At 45.1% G+C, this 26682-nt stretch overlaps 1 protein-coding gene across 1 annotated transcript; it reads right to left on the minus strand.

Moving 5' to 3' along the window:
- Positions 1-5033: 5033 nt before the first annotated feature.
- ACBD3 (acyl-CoA binding domain containing 3) lies at positions 5034-25938 on the minus strand. The gene is made up of 8 exons (XM_065058612.1): positions 25653-25938; positions 16930-17071; positions 15728-15868; positions 14842-15000; positions 12677-12851; positions 9337-9529; positions 8043-8327; positions 5034-7142 (listed from the first exon to the last, which is right to left on the minus strand). The coding sequence occupies exons 1-8, from the start codon at positions 25909-25911 to the stop codon at positions 6931-6933; spliced, it is 1566 nt and encodes a 521-aa protein (XP_064914684.1). The 5' UTR covers positions 25912-25938; the 3' UTR covers positions 5034-6930.
- Between the last annotated feature and the right edge of the window lie 744 nt (positions 25939-26682).

Below are 26682 nucleotides of genomic sequence, written 5' to 3' on the forward strand. Positions count from 1 at the left end.
ACCACGGTGAGAGCGAGCCCCATCTCTCCCGCAGCCCGGCCCCGGCTCCAACTTACACACTATCCCACAAATGCACAGAAATATGGCAAGCCAACTGCCAGCAATTTCTGCCTTTTCTCTTCTTTTCCCCACTGTTTTGGGTCTTTGTCCTTGCCTTGGCACTGGGGAGGAGACTTTTCCTGCAGCTAGAGCCAGACCAGGCTGCCCTGGCGAGGCTGTGGCTTGCTGGGCTGGCACCTGGAGAGCCAGCCAGGCCTGGCCGGACCGGGCATGCAGTTTGCATTTGCTCCATGGCTGCTGCAAACACGACCAGCGAGGCTGGGGAGGGAAACCTGGCCCATGTCCTGGCAGGCTGGCTGGTTTTGGGGAGAGCTCACCGCCTCAGCCCCCTGTTTATCCAGCAATGTTGGGCTGGCTACAAAAGACTACCTGTAAAAATTAGTTTTGGCACAAGCATCCCAGAGAGAGCCTTTGCCAAGGAAAAATATTGTCAGCAGGCTCTAGGAAAACATAACTCATCTGGGGAAAATAACTAAACCAGACGGAGCAACCTGCATGGATTTATTTGGTGCAGCTTTTTCTTTTTTTTTTTTTTTTTGACCTGTTGTAGAGGGGCCAGAGGAGCCACCAAGATGATCAGAGGGCTGGAGCAGCTCTGCTGTTGGGACAGGCTGAGAGAGTTGGGGTCATTCAACCTGGAGAAGAGAAGGCTCTGGGGAGACCTTGTTGAGTCCTTTTGGTACTTAAAAGGGGCCTGTGGGAAAGATGGGACAGACTCTTTAGCAGGGCCTGTTGTGATAGAACAAGGGGTGATGGTTTTAAACTAAAAGAGGCAGATTGATGCTAGACATGAGGAAGAAATGAGGGTGGTGAAACACTGGCCCAGGTTGCCCAGAGAGGTGATTGATGCCCCGTCCTTGGAGACATCCCAGGCCAGGCTGGATGGGGCTCTGAGCAACCTGATCTAGTTGAAGATGTCCCTGCTCGTTGCAGGAGGTTGGACTGCATGAGCTTTGAAGGTCCCTTCCAGCCCAGGCTATTCTGTGGTTCTATGATCTCTGACAAGCAGCAGGGCACCTGTGAAAGGACGGTGATATTCCTCGGTGTTTTCCCATGTCCCCCAGTTTGCCTCCAGTTGGTGGAGGCTTTAGAGTTCCCACTTCCCACCGAGGGACACATGGGGCCAAAGGGGGTATTTGTGGGGTGCAGCTGGCAGGGGCAGGGGGTGGTTTCTGTGCTGGAGGTGCTCCCAGCGCTCTGCGGTGCCGGCGCAAAGCCCAGCCCCAGGGTGCTGGCTGGGGGCAGCTGGGCTTGGCAACTGGCACAGCTGAAACTGGCACTAAAACACTTCCCACATTGCTCTTCCCATCACTGGGCCTGTGCTGAAGTCATTTCCCTGAGTGTATGAAGCAAGCCATAGTCTAATTACATTTTTTTTGGACAATTTTTTCTGTTGTCTGCAAGCCAGAACTGAATTTTACAAGCATCACGCAAAGCTCTGCTGGTTGCTCTATGCTTGCTCAGCCTGGGGCAGGGGGTGTAGCGAGTTGCATGGTCTCAGCCCCACACACTGAGGCCAGGCTCACAGGAAGGGCTGTAAGGGCTTCTCTCAGTGCAACACTGCAATATGCAACAAATATAGAAGTTTGTGTTCATTTTAGCTTGTGGTAATTTGTTGAGTGACTTTTCCCTAGCAAGGCAGTGCATGAGGTCTACCCAGGCAGGTCTAGAAAGAGCCTGGGTCACACCTGACTGCTCATGGGCGTGCAGGGAGGGTTTGAAGGCCATGGCTAAACCAGACTAAGGAGCAGCCACAGTCAAACGGCCCCATGCCCAGTCCCAGAGCAGAAGAGGGTTTTGCTGGGCTGCCCATGGCTGTGGGGCCAGAGCTGCCCCTCAGCCCATGCTGCAGAGCCTGTTCCTTGTGTCCTGAACTAAAGAGGGGGTGCAACACCTGAATCCAAACACTGAGGAAAATGCTAAACTCAAGCTAAGTGTATGCTGAAATCAGGGATTACTCCCCCAAACCTGACCACCAGCTAAGCATGCCAGCATTGAGACCCATGACTAAAGGCAGCAGGTTTCTCACCACCTTTGTCATGACTCTGTGGGATGAAGATGGTACAAGATGAAAATGGTGAAGGCCAGCAGCAGAATTTAGTACAGAGAATATATGTCACCTTTTACCTCATTCCTTGCAATTTTGTTATTTTTAGGACACCAAACTATAACTTTGCATATGCAGTATCTATATTTCATTGCAATATGTGTATCAATACTAATCCAAATGTTTTCATATACAGGGTGTTTCAAAAAGATGGACCCAATTTGAAATCACTCTGTCTCTGGAACCACAAACCACCTATGAATGAAGCTGTTCCCACTTGACAGAGTGGGGCATAGAGTTAACCCTTCTGTGAATGTTCTGCAAATTTTTGTGTAACATGTTACCATTGTGAAATGCACTGCTTTGAAACTGGGTGCATCTTTTTGAAACATCCTGTACTTCTTTAAGCCACTGTGACGCTGTACCAATGAAACCTACACCTTTGATGTGCAGCTGGCAGGTCTTAGACAAGACGTATTTGGGAAAAGGTTTGGGAGACGTTTCATGCTTTGTTTAGTCTTCCAGTACATGGTGCTGGATGTAGCTGCCATGTGAGGTTAGAGGGTTTTTCTGTCGGTGCGAACACCTGAGCCCAACACAAGCAAAGCTGCCGCCGCAGAGCGTGGGATCAATGTTACCGCAGGGACTTGCTGCCCGGAGAGGTTGTGGAATCTCCTTCCCTGGAGACATTCAAGACCCACCTGGACACATCCCTGTGCGATCTGCTCTGAGTGAACCTGCTGTAGCAGGTGGGTTGGACTGGATGATCTCCAGAGGTCTCTTCCCACCCCAGCCATTGTGTGACCTCTATGACATGTCCCTTCTCATCAGCATGTGGCAAAGCAGAGCCCCAGTGCCAAGGCTTTCCCTTGGGTGGACTGCTGCCTCGTACAGCGAGCAGGAACGAGAGCACAGACAGGCTGCCAGCGGAAGCCAAAATCTCCTGCTGCTGAGCTTGGTGTGCAAATGAGGGAACGGGAGGAGCTGGGCTTATTAATTTGAACTGTGGTTTTAGAGGGAGACAGATTGGGGGGGTGGGATCAGAGCAGAAATAGCTAGGAAGTAGCAGCTTGCAAGAGGGAAACTGGAATTTCCAAAAAGCCTGGGTGTACAGGCATTTAATCCAGGCTCTAGCTGGTGCCTTTGAGCAGCACCATGTGTAACAGAAGGTCCTGGCCCAGTGTGCAGATGCAGCAGCCGAACATGGCAGCAGAGCTGAAGGAAGAGCAGGAGCTGTGGGACTTAAAGCCAGAGGCAAGGAACAGGAATGAAACAGGCTGGGAGGGTTTAGGGGTCTCCAACCAGCTTTTTCCAGCTTTCCCTTGCAGTCTTTTCACTGCAAATACACCAGGGGGATGTGAAGAAGAGGATGGAGACTGCAGGACCTGGTGCTAGAGAGAAGGCAACGCTGAGCTGTCAGAAATCAACCTTCCCATTGCTGTTTTAGGTTAATAACGCTGACTCCTGCCCTGAGCCGTTACTCAGGCTGGGGAAGGGGCTAGCGCTTGGGTGAAGGATGGCTATGCTGCGTCTTTGTACTTCAACAATTTCTAGAGCAACTGCATAAATGGGAGGAGGTTAAAGGGCTAAACTGTCCCTTAGACCTCTGACAGCAGACTACTGATTTTCTGACCCTGCCCATTACAGTTACCTCAAAGGTTGCATCCAGCTGCTCTAAATCACGCAGCATTTAATCTGTGACTTACAAAGCAAAGTACAAGGCAGAAAGTGCTAAAAGCCCAGGGGTGGGGAAGGATAGCAAGGAGAACAGGCAAGGATAATATCACCCAGCAGCCCAGTGGCTTAATTAGAAAGTTGTTTCGACTGCATTGCTTATCCTTGTGGGAGAAGAGAGTCAAGGAAGACCTTGCCTTTGTTTCTCCCACACAACTGCGCAAGCAACATCCATTTTGATGGTGCTTCTGAAAACACCATCATTTCTAACAACCGTTTGTCCCTCGGATTATTTAGCTTTTCTCAAAGTACCAGTATATTCCTAACAGAGCTTTGTCAATCTGTTTGTGTTGCATCACCTGGATTTATTGCCAGTGACTCACAGAAAGTGTTTGCTAACACTCTCTTGTGGAAGTCAGCCATGAGGAATACAGTGTTTCCCTTTTAATTGGAGAAAGAGGAATTTATACACACAAGGGAGATAAAATAGGTCCAGTTGCTGCTGTAGTTACTTTGGTTTTCAACATTCTTGCATGTTTAACGTGAAACTAGTTTGTAGCATACCTAGGCGATGTGGTACAAGGTGTTGGGAAGTTCAGTGCATATAAGAGCACTGCACTTGCTTTGTTCTCATGAAGAGACTTTTGCTGCCCAGATGAAATCTGGAAGCACCAGCTCCAGAGGCTGCTGTCTATGGGGGCAGATGGGACCAACAGGGCCCAGACCACAGATCAGACTGGAACCCAACCCACTTCTGACCTCGGCTCCAGGATAAGCTACTTCCTAGCAGTGGGCAAACAGCAAAGGGTGGTTTTGGCCAACAGAAACCTTAGAGGCACAAAAGCTACATGCTTTTCTTCTTGTCCAGTTTAATCTGTGTGTGGTCCTGCCTGCCTCTGTCCCTTTGGGCTCTTCAGGACCACGCAGCCAGCTCCTCAGCTCCTCAGGGCTGGGTTTGTCAAGCTCGTAACTTTTGGCTGCCCCCATCCAACCCGTTCTGATACAGAAGAGCACTTTCAAAACCCAAAGTGATTCCGCTGTTCAAACTGGGCAGTTCTGGTATCGACAGATGGCCTCATCCCGCGACACTTCTCAGCCCCGGCCTTTGGCCCAAGTGATTTGGCTGCTAAAACCACAGTGTTAGCACGGTACTGCATTTTTAAAAACGAGAGGGAAGATGACAAGCTTATCGTAGCTGAATAGCCATACGCAGCAATGCCAAGGATTCCACATCAAGAAAAAGCCAACAGCATTACAGATAAATGTATTTTAATTAGGATTAAATACTAATCTCAAGGTATCTTGAAATCGCACTTGTACTGTACTAATCAACAGCCGGAGGCAATAAAAAAAGTCTGAAAATGTATAAGATCTAACATCCAACACATGACAGTAAGTGCTGCCATTTAAAGCAACAAACACCGCTCCCAAGAACAGATTCTTAGAGAAAGAAGTCATAACATTTTTGTATGGACAAAAAAATTTAAATTGAAGACCAGAAGAAATATATTAGTGCCTGCCTTTTTAAAAGTTTTTTTTTTTTTTTACATAAATACAGTTCTCTTTAAAAGCAAGGTACTGTCTAAATTCATGGTTTATATATGTACACAAGAGCAGAACATCGTACAGTGTTTCTGGATAAAGCAGCACTAACTAGCTCTAAGCTGGTACGGTGTTGCTGAACCAAATGCAAGATGACAAGTTAAGCACTCTAGGAGAAGTATCTCCGTGGTTGGTATGAGAAAAGTAAAATATCATGTATGTACAAACTGATTATTCAAACAAATCTCGCAAACTCAACATCATTTCCCGCGGAACTGTACATGCTGCAGCTGGTCGATAGAAGTCACACTGCAAGAACTGACCTGACAGAGCCAAAGTAACCCTTTTCTTTCAGTAACAAAGTGCATTACCCATGCAGAGAGCACTCGGGCAAGTCGCCGTTGTGGCACATCACCCCGGCACACAGGGCGCCCAGGAGAGTGGATTCCCACTGCAGCCGCAAGGCAAGCAGCCACCTGCATTTTTTCCCACTACACAAAATACAAAATGCCCCAACCAAACCATATGAGATTGAGATTAAAGCTACGTTATTAAGTATCTGTATGTGCACTCTGGCTTTCTGGGGACAGTTATAGATTAAAGCAGGAAGTTTGCACCCAAGTATCACCAGTTCAGACTAAAATGGACTGGCAGTGATCTCCATAATTAGTGCAACATTAACCCCTATACTTTATCAAAGTGACTTACTGCTCTTCAGATGCACAACGTGCTTATTCAGGTTTTACAAAAACAGACAAACCAGAACATTGTGCAGAAAACTAGTTTAGTATCAGGTTTGTACATATATACCTTTTTAAAGTCTACCACATTAAAATCCCAAACTTAGAAACAGTTGGTGCCCTGTTTCAAAGTCAATTGCCTCAAAAAAAAAAAAAAGACTTTTTAAATTCTGGGTTAGCAGTGGGGCAGAAAGAGATTAAGGTTCTTGTTACATAAACTGAATGACAATTGGAAGTATATATCTTCAGAAGGTTATTCACTGTACTTTCAGGATGCTGTTCATCTTGTCTTAGCCACTACACTGGTTTAAGGAACTGAATGTTTCTTCTTCGGTGAGGACAGAAGTGAGACAACTTGTTTCTAAACTGTGTCAACTTAAAGTTTCAAGTTTTAATGGTGTAAAAATCTGACATTCAATTACAGTTAAGAGAAACTTGCTACACAGCAAACTGCATCCAAATCTACCAGTTATTGATGGGACCTTTAAATTAACCGTTAACAAATTATTCAAAGCATCCAGGCCTGGAAACATCAGAGCACCCAGCCAGTGAGCCAGCAACTCCCTCCCCCTTTTTCACGAGGCTTTAACAAATGCAACTGATGTGACCTTAGCACTGGAGCCCATGACTTCCATTGGTTAACCCCAATACCCAAATGGGCCAGGGAGATCCTGTGTTAAGCCCAATGCAATATGCATTAGTGTCTTGGAGCAGGAAGATCCCAGTGTCTACTTGTTAGAAGTTCACACAAACCATATAGATACAGACAGGATAAAACACAGACTCAAAAGGATCCATTATGCTTGAAGAAAATTCCAAATAAAATGACATCTTCTGCACAGCCAAGCCTCAGACACAGCCACACCTTTATCTAGTATAATAGACTCTGTAGTAAACTGTTTTTGACCTCCATAGAGAGTAGGAGTTGTCAAATTTAAGGAGATAAACTCCTCTCCCTGGGTACTGGTGGCTGCCAGCATACACTTCTTCATGACAGTCTCGTCTGTACACAGGCACTATTTCATCTAGCTGAGGCTTGTTGGCGTTCTTTTTGGCTTTTTCTTCACTGCTAGTATTTTCTGCAAGGAAAAAAAAATGTGCCAGTTAACATGGGTGGATGCTTTGCAAGAGAAAGACTGATTTGTAGTGGACAAGGCACCCTTTGTTAGTTTAGAGATCAGATGAGTCGAAGGGGTTCATACCCAGGCTATGGGTAAAGCACCCAGAAGCAGAAGGAACAGCAAGGATGCTCACTTCATCATGAGTTTCACAGTTCAACATTAAAACTCCCCACACTCATCTCCCCAGCACAATTGGGTCTGGTCATAGAGATGCCAAGCTCTGGTTTTCATCAACATGACACCACATTAACTGACTGACACTGATCTGACGCACTTACTACTACTGCTTGCTTAGCAGGAATATCCAGAAGGCCACTGCTTCCTATGTCAGAGCAGTTCCTCCTAAAAAAATCACCTCCTCATTTCAAAGCATTTTTTTCTGACTGTATGCTGGACTCCCCCATAGGTAAAGGCCGTGGCCTATGTCCTGGCCACTATCAGGAATTACTCTTTTAAGCTGTTTCGCTGAAGCCCCATGGAAACCTCTCCCCTAGAAAAAGTTTATCTACAGCAGGGCAGTTTTTTCCTTAAGGTTTTCAGTGTGCAGACCTATTATGCTCTATTATGGCACAGGTTTCAATCTAGTGTACTGAACAGCTACATTGGACAAGACGGCACACTAAGGAGTAAGTAAAACCTAGGAAAAGGATTTCCCCACCCTCAGCTGCTGTAACCCATCTGTGACCAAATGAGGTGACTGGTGTTACTTGCAGAATGGCACTTCCTATGCAAAATTGAAGATAAAATTCCAGCTGAATGGAAGTTGGGGGAACTAAGAGATTACGTGAGACAATCAGTTAGGTTTCCTCCACAGCAAACTCTGTAGGACTGGCAGTTTATATAAATAAACATGCTTACCTTCTTCTTCATCCTCATCATCACTGGATTCGCTGACATGCACACTGACTGCAGTATTAGGGGAGTCTGTCCATTCAAAATACACCCCAAAACCAATGTCATAATTGTCTGTAGCAAACTCCCAAAAGAGGTAAGACCCCTCTTCATGAGTTGGTACTCTAACTGTAACCACTTCTCCTCGGCCCACTGTGATCACAGAGTCTGCATCCTGTCGGATTTTTTCCTTGAAGTCTTTTATCTGGGGTCGTGTCCACATCGATGGGGCAGCTATCACTGGAACAGAATCTGCAGGGAGACGAGGAAATACTCCAGTTAAGATTTTCTTCAGTTACTTATGCTGCATACTTAAGTGTGCCTTAAGAGGACTGGAGGACCACAAGCATCAGAGCTACTCCCAAGCAATTTATCTTTTTATTTTTACTGGGGAGGAAAAAAAGTTTCACGAAATGCAGTGTCAGTTTACATGTAACACCGCACACTTAAATCCTGCCAGTTCACCCATATGTCACATTTAAACCAACAGTATTTGTGCAGAAAAGATTCTGAAGACAAATATACTGTTACAGGCGATGGGGTTCCATTGCAAAGAACCCTTCACCGAAAAGATCTTTAATGTAACAGAACCAGAAGCTGTGGATTTGTCTAGAAATTTCCAAATATTGACTAAAATAACGGAACACCTCACTACACAGACAGGGACTGTGCTAGTGTTGGCTCTATACCTGGATGCAAGCAAGTATTTTGAGGACTACTGATTATGGATGAAAATATAGAGGTAACACCCAGAAATAGCAGCGGGGAGAGAGCTGCTGCAAGGCTGCTCTTCCTGCTCCACTTTCACAGCTTCCTAGACACTGAGGAAGGTGGGAAATGTGAAGGAAGAACAGTCTGGATTCCTCACAGGAATTCAGAGAGAGTAAAAAGGATTTGGTTTTATTTTAATCTGCAGGCTAAATCACTCGGTTTTGACCCAAGTTCAAAGAAGATTGAACATATTTCTGCACAGAACAGCTTTCTGTTCCTCTCCTTCAAGTCAAGAGTGAATGGAGGTTCTAGATCCCATCCACTTTGCCTGAAACGCTTTTGCTGCTTCCTCTTTCCCACCTCTCAAAGCTGAGTTTGGCCGGTGCAATACTGTTCTCCCTTGAGAGAAACTGGGCCCAGAATGCAAACCCAGCTCTTGTGTCACCCAATGAATCCAAGCAAAGAGCCATAGTAACCATACTTAAGACGCCTGAATCCTAAGAAAGGCTTTCATTATTTATTTTGAACTAAGGAATCTAGCTAGTCCTACCTTTTGGTCCATTCTCCAGTGCTTCTTCCAAAGCCTCAGGATCCATCTCTTTCTCAGGGCTGTCTGCATGTGCACTGGCCTGCCCATTAATAGACGGGGTGTCCCCTGGGGCAGGTGCATTCCCCTTTGATGCAGTAGTCAGAGGTGTCCCTGTCGCTGCCACAACTGCCTCCTGCTGTTTCTGTAAGGCTGCCTAAAATGACACGAATTAAGTCAAGTAAAACCAAAGCCTCCCAAAAGTCTATATATAAACACATTAAAAACCAAACCAAAACATCAGCCTTCCCCCTCCACCCCATGAGGAGGGTTAACATGAAAGACCAGAAGCAGCACACATTAGCCAGTGAGAATTACACACACTCGGTATCAAGGGAAGTGAAGCCACTTTGTTCTAGGCTGGTGGATATAACCTGAACAAAAAAATTCAGCTTTCAAGTTAATCAGGGCACACACAATAAACTCCTGCACTTCAGTGTGGAAATTCTGCATTTCAGTAACTTCTATAACATTTCTTTCAAAACTGAAAGTATGGACTTGTTTGCTGGTTTTTACCAGTGGGCTGAATTGCTTCTTGCTCATCCAGGTTTAAGAAGAGCTGGAAGTATTTAAGGGTTATTAGATAAGTGCCAATTTGTGAGTTAACTTGCTCAACAGGGTTCTCTATCAAATCCACAATGCCTGATAAAGGCAGTTATAGAATATGAAAGCAGGAAGCATAAGAGCCACACAAACTGTGAAGTGGTCTGGGAGAAGAGTTATTAAAGCTCAGAGGTGCTGCTTTTAGAACATGACTTATGTACATTGAAACTCTTCAGACAGAATTTATCATGCTGTCCCTGTGCAAAGGATTAAATGCACCTAAAAGGACATTATACAAGGTAACAACCATCCCTTTGGATTTAAGCAGGATGCATTACCCTTTCAGCTTCAAGGCTTATTCCCCTGCCCCTGGTTATCAGTACAAAGAGATCAGATGTGCTTTTTTATTGGGACAAGGAAAAGGTATAACTGACAGTACCATTCTTTAAAGAATAACCCAGTAAGTGCATAGGTTTGATGAATGAATAGAATACAGGTATCCTGAAGGAGTATGAAGACGTTATCAAACATCAGTTACATTTCAAACTCGAGCAACTGTACAGATGCTGCCCAGACCCACTTTTTACTACAGCAGTTCCATGTATTGAGACAATGTAAAGTAGCGAGAACTTGTCTGGAAAATTACTGCATTCAGCCTTTCCAAAATTAATTGTACCAGCTGATCTGTAAGCAACCATGACAGAACAGCACTGTTTAACTGCACTGACAGATCCCAAGGCAGCTGAGTTACACGCAACTGAAAGGACAGTATTCCTCAGAAGTGTTACAGAGGCCATCTGAGTGTTCAGGAAAGTCCGAAGTAGAATTACGTAATTTTAGCTCTGTTACATGCTTCTTTTTCATCCTTTCCTCTACAAGAGTTGTACAAGTAGAGATTTGAAAAATAAGCTTCATTTCCTGTCAGACTTATTATTTTGTAAAACACTATAAAAGAAAGGTTGTTTTGCCCCGGGCCTTGGAGAGAATTAGTCTTTTGTACGTAGAAAGCAGACAGCCATGATTGAAAGGAGCAGCACTGGTAGAATTGTAGAAAATTGGCAGCAGCACCTCTGACACCTCAGTCTCCAGGGAGCAGTATCTATTACAGATGCATCAAGGACAAGACTGATGAGGCCATAGCTTTTGCTCACCACTATGACACCACAGCATTGGTACCAAGGTGTCATTAAGCTTCAAGAGTAACTATAAACCACCTCAACTATATTGAACCATGGTCCAGCTTGGAAGATACCTTAAAACATCATCTTATCCAACCCAGCTGCCATAGGCAGGGCCACCTTTCACTAGATCAAGCTGCTTAAAGCTCCATCCAACCTGACCTTGAACTGTTCCAATGATGGGGCATCCACAGCTTCTCTGTGTAACCCGTTCCAGTGTCTGACCACCCTCATTATAAAAAAAAATTTCTTATGTCCTGTCTAAACCTACACTCTCACAGATTAAAACCACTGCCCCTTGTCCTGTCACTACAGGTCCTGGTAAAAAGGTCTTTGTCTCTCTTATAAACCCCTTTAAGTACTAGAAGGCCACAACAAGGTCTCCCCAAAGCCTTCTCTTCTCCAGGCTGAACAACTCCAACTCTCTCAGCCTGTCCTCATAGCAGAGCTGTTCCAGCCCTCTGATCATTTTTTATGGCCTCCTCTTGACCCACTCCAACAGGCTCATGTCTTTCCTGTACTTGGGACCCCAGAGCTGGGGACAATACTCCAAGTGGGGCCCCACCAGAGTCAAGTGGAGGTGGAGAACCACCTCCTTCCCTCGACCTTCTGGCCATACTTCTTTTTACACAACCCAGGATACAGCTGGCTTTCTAGGCTGCAAGAGCTCATATCCAGCTTTCATACACCAGTATCCTTAAGTCCATCTCTGCAGGGCTGCTCTCAATTAATTCATCCCCTGATCCCCTGGTCTGTATTGATATTAGGCACTGCCCCCGCACAGGTGCAGGACCTTGCACTTGGCCTTGTTGAACTTCATGAGGTTCACATGGCTTCCTTCCTTGGACAGTTCTTTGAGGGCATCAGTCTTGTCAAAATATAAGTAACTTATTTCCTGTTAAGTCTTTAGCTCAAGAATAATAGACTTCAGGCAGACAGTTAGAGGCCATTCAGGTCCTACCCAGAGAGGTCAGATGTACTAGAGCCTAAAGTCTGGTTTACATCTGTTTAAGGCAGTTAAAGATGGACATCCTTGAACTGTTAAATAGATACTGATGGCAGACAATAGATGCAAAAGGAGAGAGAAGTCAGGAGTGCTTGAGTAGACAGGGAGGAGCCATCTCAAACCCAGAGGGGACAGGGCTGAACCCCTGTTCAGCTGGAAATACATGGCTGTCTAAAGCCTGCTGCTCTGCACGCATTCTCAGGTGTGATACCTACATGGGGAATCACTTGGATAGGTTTGCTCACATCCAGATGTGCTGGCATGTTCCCCCATTAAATTAAAAACACAACAGATGCTCCAGCAGAGTACTTCACATTTGGTCTCCAAGCATATCGAACAAGTAATTAGTAAAGGCTGCTTAGAATTTTCTTAACAGCTGCTTCAAAAAAACTACTTGAAAATATTAAATGAAGGGGTTTTGGTGTTTGAATCTGAAGCAGCATTAGTCACTAGAACACTATCTCTCCTTGTAGCAATTAGGTTTTCAAGGGGATAAGGGCAGACAAATTCACATCTCCCAAAGACATCCTGGGACACAAAATCTAAGTTTCTCAGCCGGTCAGTCAGTCAGTCATACCTGTTGCTGTGCGAGCTGGACTTGATACAACTGCTGCATGTATTGCTGGTAATGCTGCTCCTGGAGCTGCCGAATGAGGATCTGCTGCTGCTCGTAGTTGCCCGGGTACTGCTGTGCCGCGTACTGCTGGAACTGCATGGCAGTCTGGGAGTTCAGCGCTGCCATGATCTGCTGCCTGCACCGGGAGGAGAGCGTGAAGATTACAAGCAGCTGAGGGCATTGGGGAAATCCCTGTACTTAAGTGATTAAAGTGGCCTCAAAGACAGTTAATTCAATTCCTGCGAAAACCAATTAAAACAAATCTATGTAACAGAGCAGAGCCCAGAGGTAATGTAAATGTGAATTTTGCCTTAAAACAAGCTGAGAATATAAGGGAGCAACAATTCCTACCCAGTTTTTGTAAACATCAAGTGTTAAAAAACCCAAGAGTTCTTACATAATTCTCAATCTGTAGTCTGATAAAGAGGTAGTGCTAGAAAAACACGTGACTAAATATCTCAAACGAGCAAGGGGAAAAAAAACACATTTGGTTCCTCCAGAAAACATCCTTCTAGCAGCCCTTCTACAAATATGGATAAGAACAGACCCGCTGCGGTACAGCACGGCAATACTTTCTGGTAAATCTGAGAAGAACACACCGCATTACTATCTTAATTTCCCAGGGCAGTATGCAAACATATGAAAAGCATGACTGACTGCGGCCTAATTCAGGAATGAAAAAAATGCTGCCAAATAGGGCATCTGTGCCTCCAGTAAACTCAACTGCTGAAACTTCAGGAGGAACACATGGGTTACTTACGCACAGGTTCAGTTTTCGTCCTCTCTCCAAAGGGCTAACAGAAGCTAATACTAAAAAAACTAACTAGATCCAGAGTTCGTTTTGTCTCACATTACATCCATCAGCCTATCAATGCTTTAGAGGAAGAAAGTAGTATCACACAAACACAGGAGTAATTCTTTGCTTTCTGTTCTCCTTCCTTCCTCACCAAATCATCTTCTAAAAGCTCCAGTATTAGACTGGTTTGTATTCTAAAGGGCAAGATTTACTGTTTCAGGAAAACTGTGACTTTGGATACACTTGGCCTCTATATATGTATCCGCATTCCTTTTCTGTCTAAATTCTCTCCCTCTGTAACCTGTTACAACCACTTAATACAAACTGCTATTCAAGTTAAAAAAAAAAAGAAGTAATCTCTTAACTTCAAGGCATACCACACTGCTTGTTACTTAGCACTGTGCAGCATTTTCCTGTTGTCGTCTCTGTTCGTTTATGCCTGTATTTTACACTCCTCTGTCTCAGTTTTAAACAAACAACAAAAACCTATGGATTAATTATTTGCTGCCTTCTCAAAACCACTACATGGCAAGCACAGGATCTAATTCAGAGAGATCCTTTGCAAAGACATTTTTATTATGGAAAATGGTTGCTGACGGATGTCGAACAGCTTTGATGATTTACTATTCTCTTCATTATTATGTGTGCAAAGCTAGATCTGTGTTTTCAGCATCTAGATGTGATGGGAACAATAGAATATACAGCTCTAGTTATACTGCAAGCAAACTATTTAATTCATGCTACAAACAGAGGTTAAGTGCATTTGAACATGAATTTTGTCATCCTTTTAGAAAGGTTCTAAAATCCAGTGATTGCCAGTGTGCAAATGAGATCTGCAGACACTTAACACTTCCTAGAAAGAGAGCGCCTTTTAGGAGGTAACGTTAGACTACCAAGTTTGAAAATTTCAGCCATGCATTCAAAACACCCCACTGAACCGCTGTTACCCTTTCTCAAGGCTTCAACTTTTGTGAAAGGATCAAAGCTTTCAAGTGACAGTTCAAACAACACTTCCAGTTGGACACTTAATCATTTAAGAAGCAGAGCCACAAGTTTTCGTGAGGTACGGCCACTGAACCCAAAAACCCTCAGAGCTTCTCTATAAACAAAGCTTCTCTGGCACTTTAATCTGAGAAGGCTACATACAATAACACGTTAGGATAACTATTCTCTGTCAACTGTGTCCTCTTAACTACAGATGCAAATGTCACTGCCAGACTCGAGTGATCTGGACTTCAGGTATTCAATTCTAGCATAATTATTTAGGAAGTCAGATCTCAAGCGCAAAGCAGTCATTTTCTTTGAAGTGTTATTTGTTTCAGCTACTCACTTCTGTTGTTCCATCCGAAGTCGTTCCTCCTCTATTCTCCTCCTCTCTTCTTCTTCTCTCCTCAGTCGTTCCTCTTCTTCTCGCCTACGTTTTTCTTCTTCTTTTTGTAAACGCTCACGCTCCTCTTCTTCACGCCGCCTTCGTTCTTCCTCTTCTCTTCTGCAACAGCCACTCAATAAGCTATCTCAGCACTCCTACAATCCTAGGATGAGTTATTTTCAACATGCTGTAACCTGCTTTTTGCCTGCCCAATAAGGCTTTTGGTTTGGTATCATCTCCTCTCACTTCAATTTGACTGGAGAAGTGTCTTATTGGACACAAGAAGAAAACATATTACTGTTTAGTTTTACTGCACTGTGCAGTGTGACAAGTGTAAATTTTGCATTATAATTTTATAGCCATTCTAACCTATTACTATACTAACCCTAGCAGACAGCAGTAGAAAAAATTGTCTGGAAACCTTTACACATGTTCCAAGCTTTAACACATGTTCAATAATTACATCATATGCAAACTATAGAAGATACCCTTTGTCAAGTTGCTAACCCATACTAGGAGTTTAAAGCATCTGACAGCTTCATGTTCTGTATACATTTAATCCACAGACATATCAGGGCAGACATTTTGTGAAGCTTATCTTTCTTAAACATATGACAGCATCAGCAAAATTTTAAAAACTCCTTATATCCTGGGTGTTCACCTCAGAAACAATCATTCATTACTGGTAAAGTAAGAAGGCTTAAAGAGACCAAATGATACCACAGCCTCCTAAACTTCAAGCATTTCTATTCCCAAGATGACTTCAACCTAAGCCAGTTGTGACACTGTCCAGAGGTCAAGAGTTAAACACTCAATATACTCCAACACCAAATGACACAAGAATTACCTTTTCTTTTCTTGTTCTTCTTTCTCTATCTTGTGGGAAGTAACATATGTTGAAAACAAGTGGCAGCACCTATTCAGGAGCTTCACAAATTCTGTCATAGCTTTTTGCTTTGACATGTTTCCAAGGGCAGCCCATTCCTTCCTGAGAGAGAGAAATCAGCTGAAATAACAGAAGACTCAATTCTTTTCAAGTCAGCAATGAACTCTGAGAACTCAGCAAAGAAATAACAACAACAAACCACAGTTAGGAGACCAGGGACCCAACTTTATCATACGCAGTTTCAGAGAATCAACAACTTTTAAACCTGTAGGTTTCAGTGCTCTCTTCTGCCTGCACCAGAACAACCATTTCAAACAGACAGAACCGAGTGTTTATATGAAACGTCATAAATACCATTGACCCTACTTCAAATTCTGAACAATGTCCAAAAACTTCCCAGCTACAAATGAACCTGAAATATTTTTTTTTTACCCCTAGCCCACTCTAGTTTTTGGAAAAAAAAAAAAAAAAAAAAAGCATACATTTTCCTGGCTGGCTGAACAAATATGGTAACAATCATTGATTATAGCGCTTCAGTTAGTTTGGTTCTTCCTAAAGGAAAGCTGTGTCTGTTTAAGCAAAAGCAGTGCCCTGGGTCCAGCTCTGAGAAGCCAGTGCTGTGTTGCACATTATCTTCACAACTAGAAACAGCAACAGTGAACAAGAGAACTGCTGCCTGAACTGCAAGCAATACCAGAGACATACCCGAGCCTCCCCAGATCTCATCAAAATTTACTCGGGGTTTGAATGCATCAGGTATTCAATATCAGAAGTTATCCTCAGTATTAACAAAAACTAGAGTGGATGCTGTTACCATCGGCAAAAGGTTTGGTCTGTTATAACCTCACTGTGGAGTCAGGATGAACACAGGCCTGCACATTAACGCAGAGCTAACAAGTCTTAAACTGGTGGGAGAAACTGGACTCTAGGCACAGCAGCTTTTCCTAATGAGGTTTAAAAACCCCAATAATATTCTGCTAGCTCCTTTACCAAACAGTGACTCATATTTCTAAGATGTATTTGAAGAGGTCCCTCACTTTTCACTACCACACACACACACTGATGCAGCCCCCATACTTTTCTTCTTATTGCAGAAACTGAATGATGTTTTCTTCAGACAGAAAAAGCAGAGTTAAGGCCAACAAGATCACCAGCCCTTTTACCTTCTATCATTCCCCAGCACATCAAAGAATCCAACTTCAGGGCATGTGTCAGGGTTGTAAGGTCCCAGCAGAACCTGCTTGTGCAGTGCCACAAGTTTGAGTTTTTCTTCATATGTTGGATGAAAGGCTTTGCCATCCTTTTCTGTAGTGAAAAAAAAGAAAATGTCACTGTTGTCACTGATGAAGCACAGGACAGCAAACAGTATTTTGTATAACTTCTTATCATGATTACTCCACAAAAAAGGAATGAGAAGCCACAAAAGGTTTGACAAATTAAGTCAGTTCTATTCAAATAAAATAAAGATCTGCCCAGAAGAAGCACATTTAACTTCAGCTGCTGAAACTTCATTCTGAAGTGTTTTTCATTACACCATCAAGAGTGAATCTTAGCTCATAAGTTAGCACATAAATATTTATGTTAATTAGTTGAAGATCATACAATATGGATACATAACTCTGAAATATTTAAAAACCTTAACTTGAATTCAAACGTGTCTGCCAAGTGTATTGTAGCGTGGATAAGGAGGATTTTCCACAAAGTTGTGATGATATCTTTATAGATTGCTCTCCTTTCATGCTCTGCACACTGATGAAAGCAAAACAAGCAAGGTTTAAGGCAAGGAAAACTGCAGAGTACAAATTAGAACTAAGGGAAAGTTTTCCTTGAGGCAATCTGATTGCTGCACTTTGCCAAGGCAGCTGGAATAACCCCTCACAATGAAAAGTCCTAGAGGTGACTCCATCAGCGCCAACGCGTACAGAGAGCCCTGGCTGTAAGATGCAGGGAACATAAGCCTGAATATAATCAGAATTCCAGTGGCTCCACACCAACTCCTTCTGAAGTGGCCCCCGTTAGATCCCACCAGGCATTTACTGGTAAGAGACTTGCATTGATTTAGAAATGATATATGAATTAGTCGGCTAGGACTTACTTGAACACACTTAAACTGCCAAAACAAATCAAAGAAACAGGCATTGCTACATGTGATTACGCTGTTCATTAAGAGGAAAGTTTTTCTTGAACAGGAAAACAAATAAATAGGCATCATCTCCTTTTGGAAGGGCTGAAACTAGGAAGCCATTATGGGATGTAAATGACCGACATTTCACAGGGCTGTACTAACTGCGCTCCAGGTCGCCAGGAACCACAGGCAGAGCTGCCACCAGTTCCCAGCCCTCCCGCTACGGTAAAGGTCACTTTGGAGCAAGTTGTTTACAGCCTTAAGCTGAACAGTCCAATTCACACCCAAATTTTAGGGCTGACATTTGCATATTACAAGCATCAGCCGAGCAATTTTGTAAACAGAGTTATCAAAAGGAAAAGAAGCAAATATCAGAACAAAAGAGTGGGGAAAACACCTCTGCTATAGCTTATTGAGAAATTCAAAGCAAATATTTCTGAAAATTGAGAATTAGAGACAAACCCAGAGGGAAAGTGTTTGCAGGTCACAGCAAGAAGCCATATTTTCAATAGAGTAAGTTCAGCACATTACTAGACTTACTCAGTTAAAGCAATACAAGAAACCATTACATGCATCCATTAATTTTGAAGACAGAATCAAAGAATGAGGAAGGTAAATGTTTCATCACTTATTATCCATTCCTAAAGGTCCACTTCACTCTTCCAGAACCTTACGTATTTGCTCTTCTCCCAGTGTCACACAACCTTACAGCAAATATCTCTTCCACCTTCAAAAACCAGAAGAATTAATCCACAAAAATACCTATTTTCAAAAACACCTGATGAATTTGAGAAGGGGGGTGTAAAGACAACCAGAGTCTACTCAGTGGTGACCAGTGAAGAGACAAGAGGCAGCAGACAAACTGAAATACAGCAAATTCTACATTTTTAAAAATTATTTTTAATTTTTGGTTTGGTTTGTTCTTTTTTTTTTTCTTTACAAGCACTGGAACAGGTTTCCCAGAGAGGGGTTGTGAAGTCTCCATCCTTGGAGATACTCAAAACCCAAACAGACAGTCCTGAGAAGCTTGATCTGAACAGAGATGGCTGAATCTGGCAGTTGCCAGAGGTCCCTTCCCACCCCAACAAGTCTGTGACCCTTAAAAGATACAAATCCCCATGTCCTGGTAAGCTCCCTTCCTGGGGTTCAGGCCACCCAAAGATCCCTTCGGCTTTTCCTCAATTCTTCCCACTTCACATTTAACTCAGAATTTGCTTCTTAGGTAGAAAACACTTCTATCAGCCTCAATAAACAGCACACACGCTGAAATCATGCTTAATATCCTGGGGCAGCGTGCTTAAAAAGCAAGTCAATTGATAAGGGTACTACACTGAAATTTTGCCAGGTTTCTGAGCAAAATACGCTCCTCAAGAGGGTCCCTATGGCATCATTTACCTTGCACAACCTGTAAACCTGCAGTTGTCTGCCAAAAAACCATAGCTGTTTGCTGTACTAGACTGCTACCTAAGCCAGCTATAATAACATCATCAGTATTTGAACTCACTTTTGAAGGGGTTTAAAGGGAAAAACAACATTGTTTCCCATGCTATACACAGCATGTCTTCATTTTCACAGGCGAGAGAAGTCACACCAAGGCATAACAATCAAGAGAAGCCAAAAATATGCATTTACGAAGAATGGTCACCAAAGGGAAGAAGAACAAACAAAGAAAGAGAGGATAACAGATCCTAGAAAAATATAAGCCAGGCATTCAGTGACATGTAGATAACGCAGGTTAGAAGCAAATCCTCAGCAAAACATTTGGAGCCGGTCAAGAGAGCGAAGTTGTATACTAGCTATTTTTCAGTTCAATTCTTAAGCATGAACCGTACTGTACAATTATCCCAAAGATTTGGAATTGTTGCCATTAAACTGAACCAGAGGACCTGAAGCCATCTGCAGAGTCAAATACGCCAAAAATGAGCATTAGTGAGTCCAGACAAGTAGAAGTGCCAAATTTATTCAAGCATCCGTGAACACACCATTTAAGTAGGTATTACCCACACATCTAATACAGCTGTCAGGAAGCTGAAGAACATCAAAGAGCTCTAAGAAACACACTCAGAAAGCCAAAGGGTGCGCACAGCGCTAGTACAGCAACTACACCGCTCTCCCTATGCCACCCCCATCAGGGCCAGAGATAGGCTCAGCTTTCTTACAGAAGATGAAGAGACTTCTCTGACAATACTTCAAACCATCATTTGCCTGAAATGGCAGTTTCTCAAGTCAACTAAACTCTACACTTAAGCAGCAGCCACTAACAGGTCAAATTCAAATAGCGATTAAAGGTACGGTTACACGAACAAGGCAGGCCATGGACCCACAGTGCTTTAGGCATTCTGCAGTAAGGGCCAACGTATACATATATGTATCTACGTGGAATCACATAATCATTTTGGTTGGAAAAGACCTTTAAGATAGAGTCCAACCACTAAACTAACACTGACACATCCACCTCTAAACCATGTCCCTAAGAACCTCATCTACATGCCTTTTAAACACCTCCAGGGACGGTAACTCCACCACTTCCCTGGGCAGTCTGTTTCAGTGCTTTACAATCCTTTCTGTGAATAAATTTTTCCTGATATCCAATCTGAACCTGCCCTGGCACAACTCAAGGCCATTTCCTCTCATGCTATCACTTGTTACTTGGAAGAAGAGCCCAACCCCCTCCATGCTACAACCTCCTTTCAGGTAGCTGCAGACAGTGATAAGGTCTCCCCTCAGCCTCCTTTTCTCCAGGCTGAACAGCCCCAGTTCCCTCAGCCGCTCCTCATCACACTTGTGCTCCAGACCCCTCACCAGCTTCGTTGCCCTTCTCTGAACTCTCCCCAGCACCTCAATGTCTTTCCTGTAGTGAGGGGCCCAAAACTGAACACAGGGTTCAAGGTGGGGCCTCACCAGCGCTGAGTACAGTGGCACAATCACTTCTCTAGTCCTGCTGGCCACACTAGTCCTGATACAAGCCAGGATGTTGTTGGCCTTTCTGGCCACCTGGGCACACTGCTGGCTCATGTTCAGCTGCTGTCAGTCAACACCCCCAGATCCCTCTCTGCCAGGCAGCTTTCCAGCCACTCTTCTCTGAGCCTGAAGTGCTGCCTGGGGTTGTTGTGACCCAAGTGCAGGACCCGGCACTTGGCCTTGTTGAACTTCAGCCCATTGATCCAGCCTGTCCTTCACTAATGACATGAAGTAGTTCACCAAGAACACGGAGAAAGACTGCCTCCCACTTACCACAAGATCAGGCCTCACTGATGTGTCCCATGAAACCACACCACACTGTTAATGCACTGTCACCCCTGGAAGGGAAAATCCCTGCACACCGAATATCAGCTCTTCATACTAATACTACTATTCTTCTTGACAGTGGCTACTTTGTTCACATGCCCGCAAAACCGAGATGCATCAAGGACAACTCAGCTGATTAATCTAGAAAACCAGTACTTCAAACACTAATGACCCTCCTTGTCCTACAGATAACTAACTGTATGCTTGAAGACCACCGTTTATGTCAGCATGCAAGCACAACAGGGAGATTAAGATACAACTAGTAATGAAAAGCAGATAACAGAAGCTTATGTCACTATGTGGCACTGCACCACTGACAAGAATCAGTATAAAACCACACATTTAGACTCAAGTGAGTTGAAGAAATATGCTTAAGAGACTGCATCGTGCAAGATACTGTTATTCCTATGCAGGTAGCTGCAGATTTTTTTCCCCTGTAAGAAACGTGGCACAACATGCTGCAGCTTCCTCTCCAAATTCACCTAGTGCACTCTCTCTCTAAATGCCTAATTCCCGTGGGATAGCATTCGGGTGAGTCATCTAGAAGAAGCTAGAAAACAGTTTGCCAAGTGTGATTTTTCACCTCATAGCTTTCAGAAGCAGAAGTCGCACATGTTAATGCCATTCATTTGCAAAGTTTTAATGAGCGAGACCAAAACTGAGAAGCGCAAGAACTGAATCGCTGCCTGCAGATCCCAGCACACACTCTTACACTCCTAATGCTCCTCTACTGAAGATGTTCTGCATCAATAGAAGAGTTACCAACCAGCCCTTCCAATTAAACTTGTTCAAAGCTCAACTTCACATCAAATGCAGGTACGTTATGGGGGTTTTCTTAATTCTTGGTGAAAAAAAAGCCTACTTAACTATGAATTACAATCATGCCATCAAATTAGCCCTCGGGAAAGAAAAAAAAGTGAGGTAAAACAATTAATTTGGAGTTATGTATTGCTGAGGTTGAAGATGCACTTTCGTTAGGATAAGAGGAAATAACTTGGAGCAGCCAAACAAAATTAGAGTACTTCACATACCAGGAGAGCTTTTAGATATCAAAATGATATGGTTTGTACACTGCCCACACAGGTGTGTCGCCCTGCAAAACACCTTAGACAGCACATGAACACTTCAGAGACCGTCACAGATCGAAGGTTGGGTGCAGTGGGATTTCAATGGCAGGATGTGGAGAACCATCCAGTTAGGTTGATACTGGAACAGATTTTCTGGCAGAGCTACACGAGCAGGACACAGCTTACACCGTAAACAAGTTACCTTCACTGGCACAGCTTGTACCAGCTCAACAAGCAGAATTCGCTGTCAGAGACACATCTACTTTGCCAGCTGCCCCAGGGCACACAATTACAGACAGCCAAGAGACAAAGAAACGTCCTCATTTCAGTAACACGAGTGTGTTCTCCCCTGTACAGGGGAACTAGCACAGCAGAGCAGCTTCTTAACGGCAGCCAAAATGCTGGCCGACCTGAACTAGGCTCGACAGAGCAAGAGAAAGAGTGCATACTGTGAGAAGGGCTCTTATTTATCACAGAAAAATGCCCTGGAACACTATTAACCACCTGTTTTCTATGCCTCTATTATTCTGAAAAGCTTTCTTCGCAAGCTATTACAGATGCTAAAAGAAGCTAGTGCACATCTCCTGCACAGCCTAAGGCCTGACAGCTGAAGTGACACTGGGTCAAGCATTTTAGATCTGCTCCTGTCTTCATCAAAGAATAAAGTAGCTTTTCAGTCTCTCCAATATCCTAGCCTACTTTCAGTTGTGTTTTTCACATTGTTTATATGCACTCCCACCCTGTCTTGTCTTCAAGCAATTCTGTTACTCGCAATATGCCACCACAGACAAGTGTCAGCAGTCATTGTAACAAGCAAATCCAAACCATTTTGCTCAGATTCAACTTTCCTAGGAAGAAAGTACACCACAAGTTACAAGCAGACAACTCAGTCTGCTCACTGAAGCTGCAAGGAATCTGCTTAACTAGCGATTGCTGCTTGCCCTTTGAGGGACTCCTGCAGCATCCCGACCTGAGCTCCTTCCATCCCAGCAACCACAGTTAATCCACACACCATCATCCTCCCAAACAAGCACAGCCCTGGGCCACCTGTTCCACGGTAGCTCTGTGAGCAGGTAATACCATACACTGAGGCGTGGATATCAACTAGCTTTATGACAAAGTTTCTTGAAGATACCCCCACCCCTAAATCAGTGGTTTTTAGAAGAATGATCAGAAACAAGATCTCAGCATTGACCTATTAACATGGGTCAAACTTCAGATCCCTCATATGCTCCTTCTTGAAGTAAAGGAGGATTCTGTACAGGTTCCTTGGCATCTATAAGGTTGCTGCACAAGCACGCCCACTCCCAAAGGTGTTTTGACAGGGGATGCAGGCAAACCATTTGGAAATGAGACCAACTATTTTTACAGCCACAAAGATATAGAACAAACAGGCAAAATCAGTAACCCAAGTATTACAAGCTCCTGCAACCCACCATCACATCTATAAATAAAAATATTCTTGTTATGTCACTTTTAGAAAAAAAAAAACAACTACAAATAAAAATACAGGCAATGTCTTCACAAGACTTATCCCAGCCCTAAGGATAGAGGAACAACATCTTCACTGGGTAAGTCTGACAACTCCATATAATGTGGAAAATTTTCCTCTTATGAGCAAAATCACACATTACACAAAATTGCAGAAGGTTAAAAACAAGAACAGCAGTAAAATGAAACATGTTGAAATTAAGCTTTTAATAAAAGTAAGGCAACAACAAACCCAGTGCTGAGAAAACACAAGGAACTGGCACCTAGACACAAGTAACACTCCACTGACTTTTCATCATCCAAGAGGAGATAAATGTAGACCATAAATTCCATTAAAACATGAGACATAATAGACTTAGGTTATCAATAATGTAGATAAGCTCATTCATAGTGTGTAATTTTTACACTGTAAATACAGGTTCCAGTAGAATATTAAACCCAAGACAAAATTATACCATGGTTGACTGAGACAAGGAATTTGCTACTGCAGAGACATATCTTTCTGCATCATGTTTTAAGAACAAATGCTAATTAACCAAACTAGAACTCTTTCAAGCAGCTTGTTTTACAGAAAGGGTAGAGACAGAAGTCATAACGCTTCCAACCTGAAACTCGGTTGCAGCAGCTTCTGACACAGAAGAAAGAAAAAAAAATCATGAGCTTTACGATCCCTTGTGGTTCTTACAGCTAAAAAAACCCCAAAAGAACAACTCTACATATCATCACACTAACAAAAAAATTGCTTTGTGGAAGGGCAGCAGAACAAGGTCTAAGAACCAGGGCTCAAGAAAACTGCTTAGAGCGTTACACGCTCCCAACAGCTACCCAGTCTCCCCCAAAACAAGACAGGGTCTTATACAATTTTTGCTCCAAAAGTTGTTTGCTTTTTTCACACGTATAGCTGCCTGGACACCATTTAAATTGATTTTTTTAAATGAACTGTAACTAGGGCTTATTTTTGGAGCAGGGCTTGTATTTCGAGCATCCTCAAAAATCATGCTAGGGCTTATTTTCAGGGTATCAGGGTGCAAGCCAGCCAAAGTGAAGAAAATAGACAACTTTGTCCTTCTAGTGCAGTTCTGACCTGCCAGTATGCTTGCCATCAGAAGAACCAGCTTTCCTGGAAGGTCCCTTAACGACCGATTGCCACAGGACTGACCTTGCTAAGTACAGAGCTGTATCTTCCCCAGTGCGGGCAGGTTGCTGGACTCCCTATCCTGTGAGCCACCCAAGAGCCATCAGAGTGACACAGGGCCATGAGGTGCTCAAAAACCACACAGCCCATTTCCTCCTCCTGAGGAAAGCAAGCACGGTGAGGCACCTCTGCCTTGCTGCAGAAGCCCGCCTGGCTACAGGGGGTCTCAGGACAAACGCTCCAGCTCTACGCCCGTGTGGGGATGTCAGAGCTCCCTCGCACAGCTGCCAGCCGGACAGCACATAGAGCAGCAAAGCCAGGCTTGAAGTCAGCATCCTGTGGGGACGGCATCACATCTCACGCCGGTATCCAGCTGTCAGAGGGCTCCACGACACTCAACGATCGGGATCTTCGCCTACGTTTGTGAGTATTTTTTTTCTTTGCGTGCCACAAGCATGGACTTTTTTTGCTCCGTTTTTAGGTCGGGTGGTGCAGACCCTCAGAAACGCCTTCCCAGGGCAGCCCCCGCTCCTCTCCCAGTCCCACCACGAAGAGCGCGCCCCCACAAGCCGCCACCGACCGCCGGGACGCGATGCTGGCCCCGGCACACTGACCCCCAGGGGCCGCCCCCCGCGCCTCCCAGGGGACCCGGGCTCCGCCTGCGCCCCGGCGGGGGACTGAACGATGCCGCCGCCCGGGGCTCCTCGGAGGCGGCGGCTCCCGCCACGCCGCCCCGGTCTCGGCGGGGGGTGCGCGGGCCACGTCGCCGGGCGGCCTCACCTTTGAAGAAGCGCAGGGCCAGGCCGTACAGCTCCTCCAGCGCGAAGCCCCAGCGCCGCTCTGGGCTCAGCGCCGCCTCCTCCGTCGCCTCCCCGCCGGCCTCCGCCTGGCCCGGGGAGCCGGGGCCCGCTCGGCTCCACCCCGCCGCGGGCTCGCCCTGCCCCGGACGCGCCTCGCAGGGCGGCAGCTCGGCGTTGGGGCTCAGCGTCAGCCCGTCCACCGAGACCTCCAGCCGGTCCGAGCTCAGCACCGCCGCCATCCTCTCCCGCCCGCCCTCCGCCTCCTGCTCCGCTGCGGCGGCCACGTCCCGACTTCCTGTTCCCTCCGACCCGGAGCTTCCGGCCCCGCCCACCGCCCAGGCTCCGCCCCGCCCCGCCCCGCCCCGCCCCGCTGGCGGGAGTCGCGCAGAGCCGGGGGCTCGGGCGGCGGCGGCCCCGGGGCGGTCCCGGCGGCGCGGCCGGACCTAGCGTGGGCCCTGCGGGGCCTCCAAGGCCTGGCTGTCGTCCCGGGGTACACCCGCCCTCTTCCCCCGGGATCCCTGCCCCTCGGCAGCGCTCACATGCCGGGCACAGCGGGTTGCGTTAGCGTTCGGCGGGAGTGCCGTCGAATTTGCGCTTTTTGGTGGCTTTGTAGAAGGGAGCAAGGATTTTTCAGCAGCTTTGTGTCACGGATTTAAACGGTTTTGTTCCAGCAGGAAGGTGGCGTGGGGTCTGGCACTGATGTCTGCTGCTCCCTTCGGGGAAACGCGCTGCAGGGCTCGCACAGGAATGACCCAAAGAAAGAAAAAAACCAAAAGTACGAGGCTGAGAGAGTTGGGCTGTGCAGCCTGGAGAAGAAAAGGCTCTGGGGAGACCTTATTGTGGCCTTTCAGTGCTTAAAAGGGGCCTGTAAGAAAAATGGGGACAGACTCGTGAGCAAGGCCTGTTGTGATAGGACAAGAGGTGGTGGTTTGAAACTAAAGGAGGGGAGATTCAGGTTAGACATAAGGAAGAAATGTTTTACACTGAGGGTGGTGAAACAGTGGCCCAGG

Source organism: Columba livia, chromosome 3, assembly GCF_036013475.1.
Source record: "Columba livia isolate bColLiv1 breed racing homer chromosome 3, bColLiv1.pat.W.v2, whole genome shotgun sequence".
Classification (NCBI taxonomy): Eukaryota; Metazoa; Chordata; class Aves; order Columbiformes; family Columbidae; genus Columba; species Columba livia.

What these genes read in the sequence shown, in the direction of transcription:
- ACBD3 (XM_065058612.1), bottom strand. Translation starts at nt 25,911, where the DNA reads ATGGCGGCGGTGCTGAGCTCGGACCGGCTGGAGGTCTCGGTGGACGGG. An exon ending in GTGCTGGGGAATGATAGAAG is followed by an intron (nt 15,869 to 16,929) that starts GTAAAAGGGCTG and finishes TCTCTCTCTCAG; the next exon opens with GAAGGAATGGGCTGCCCTTG. An exon ending in CTTCGGATGGAACAACAGAA is followed by an intron (nt 12,852 to 14,841) that starts GTGAGTAGCTGA and finishes CTCCCGGTGCAG; the next exon opens with GCAGCAGATCATGGCAGCGC.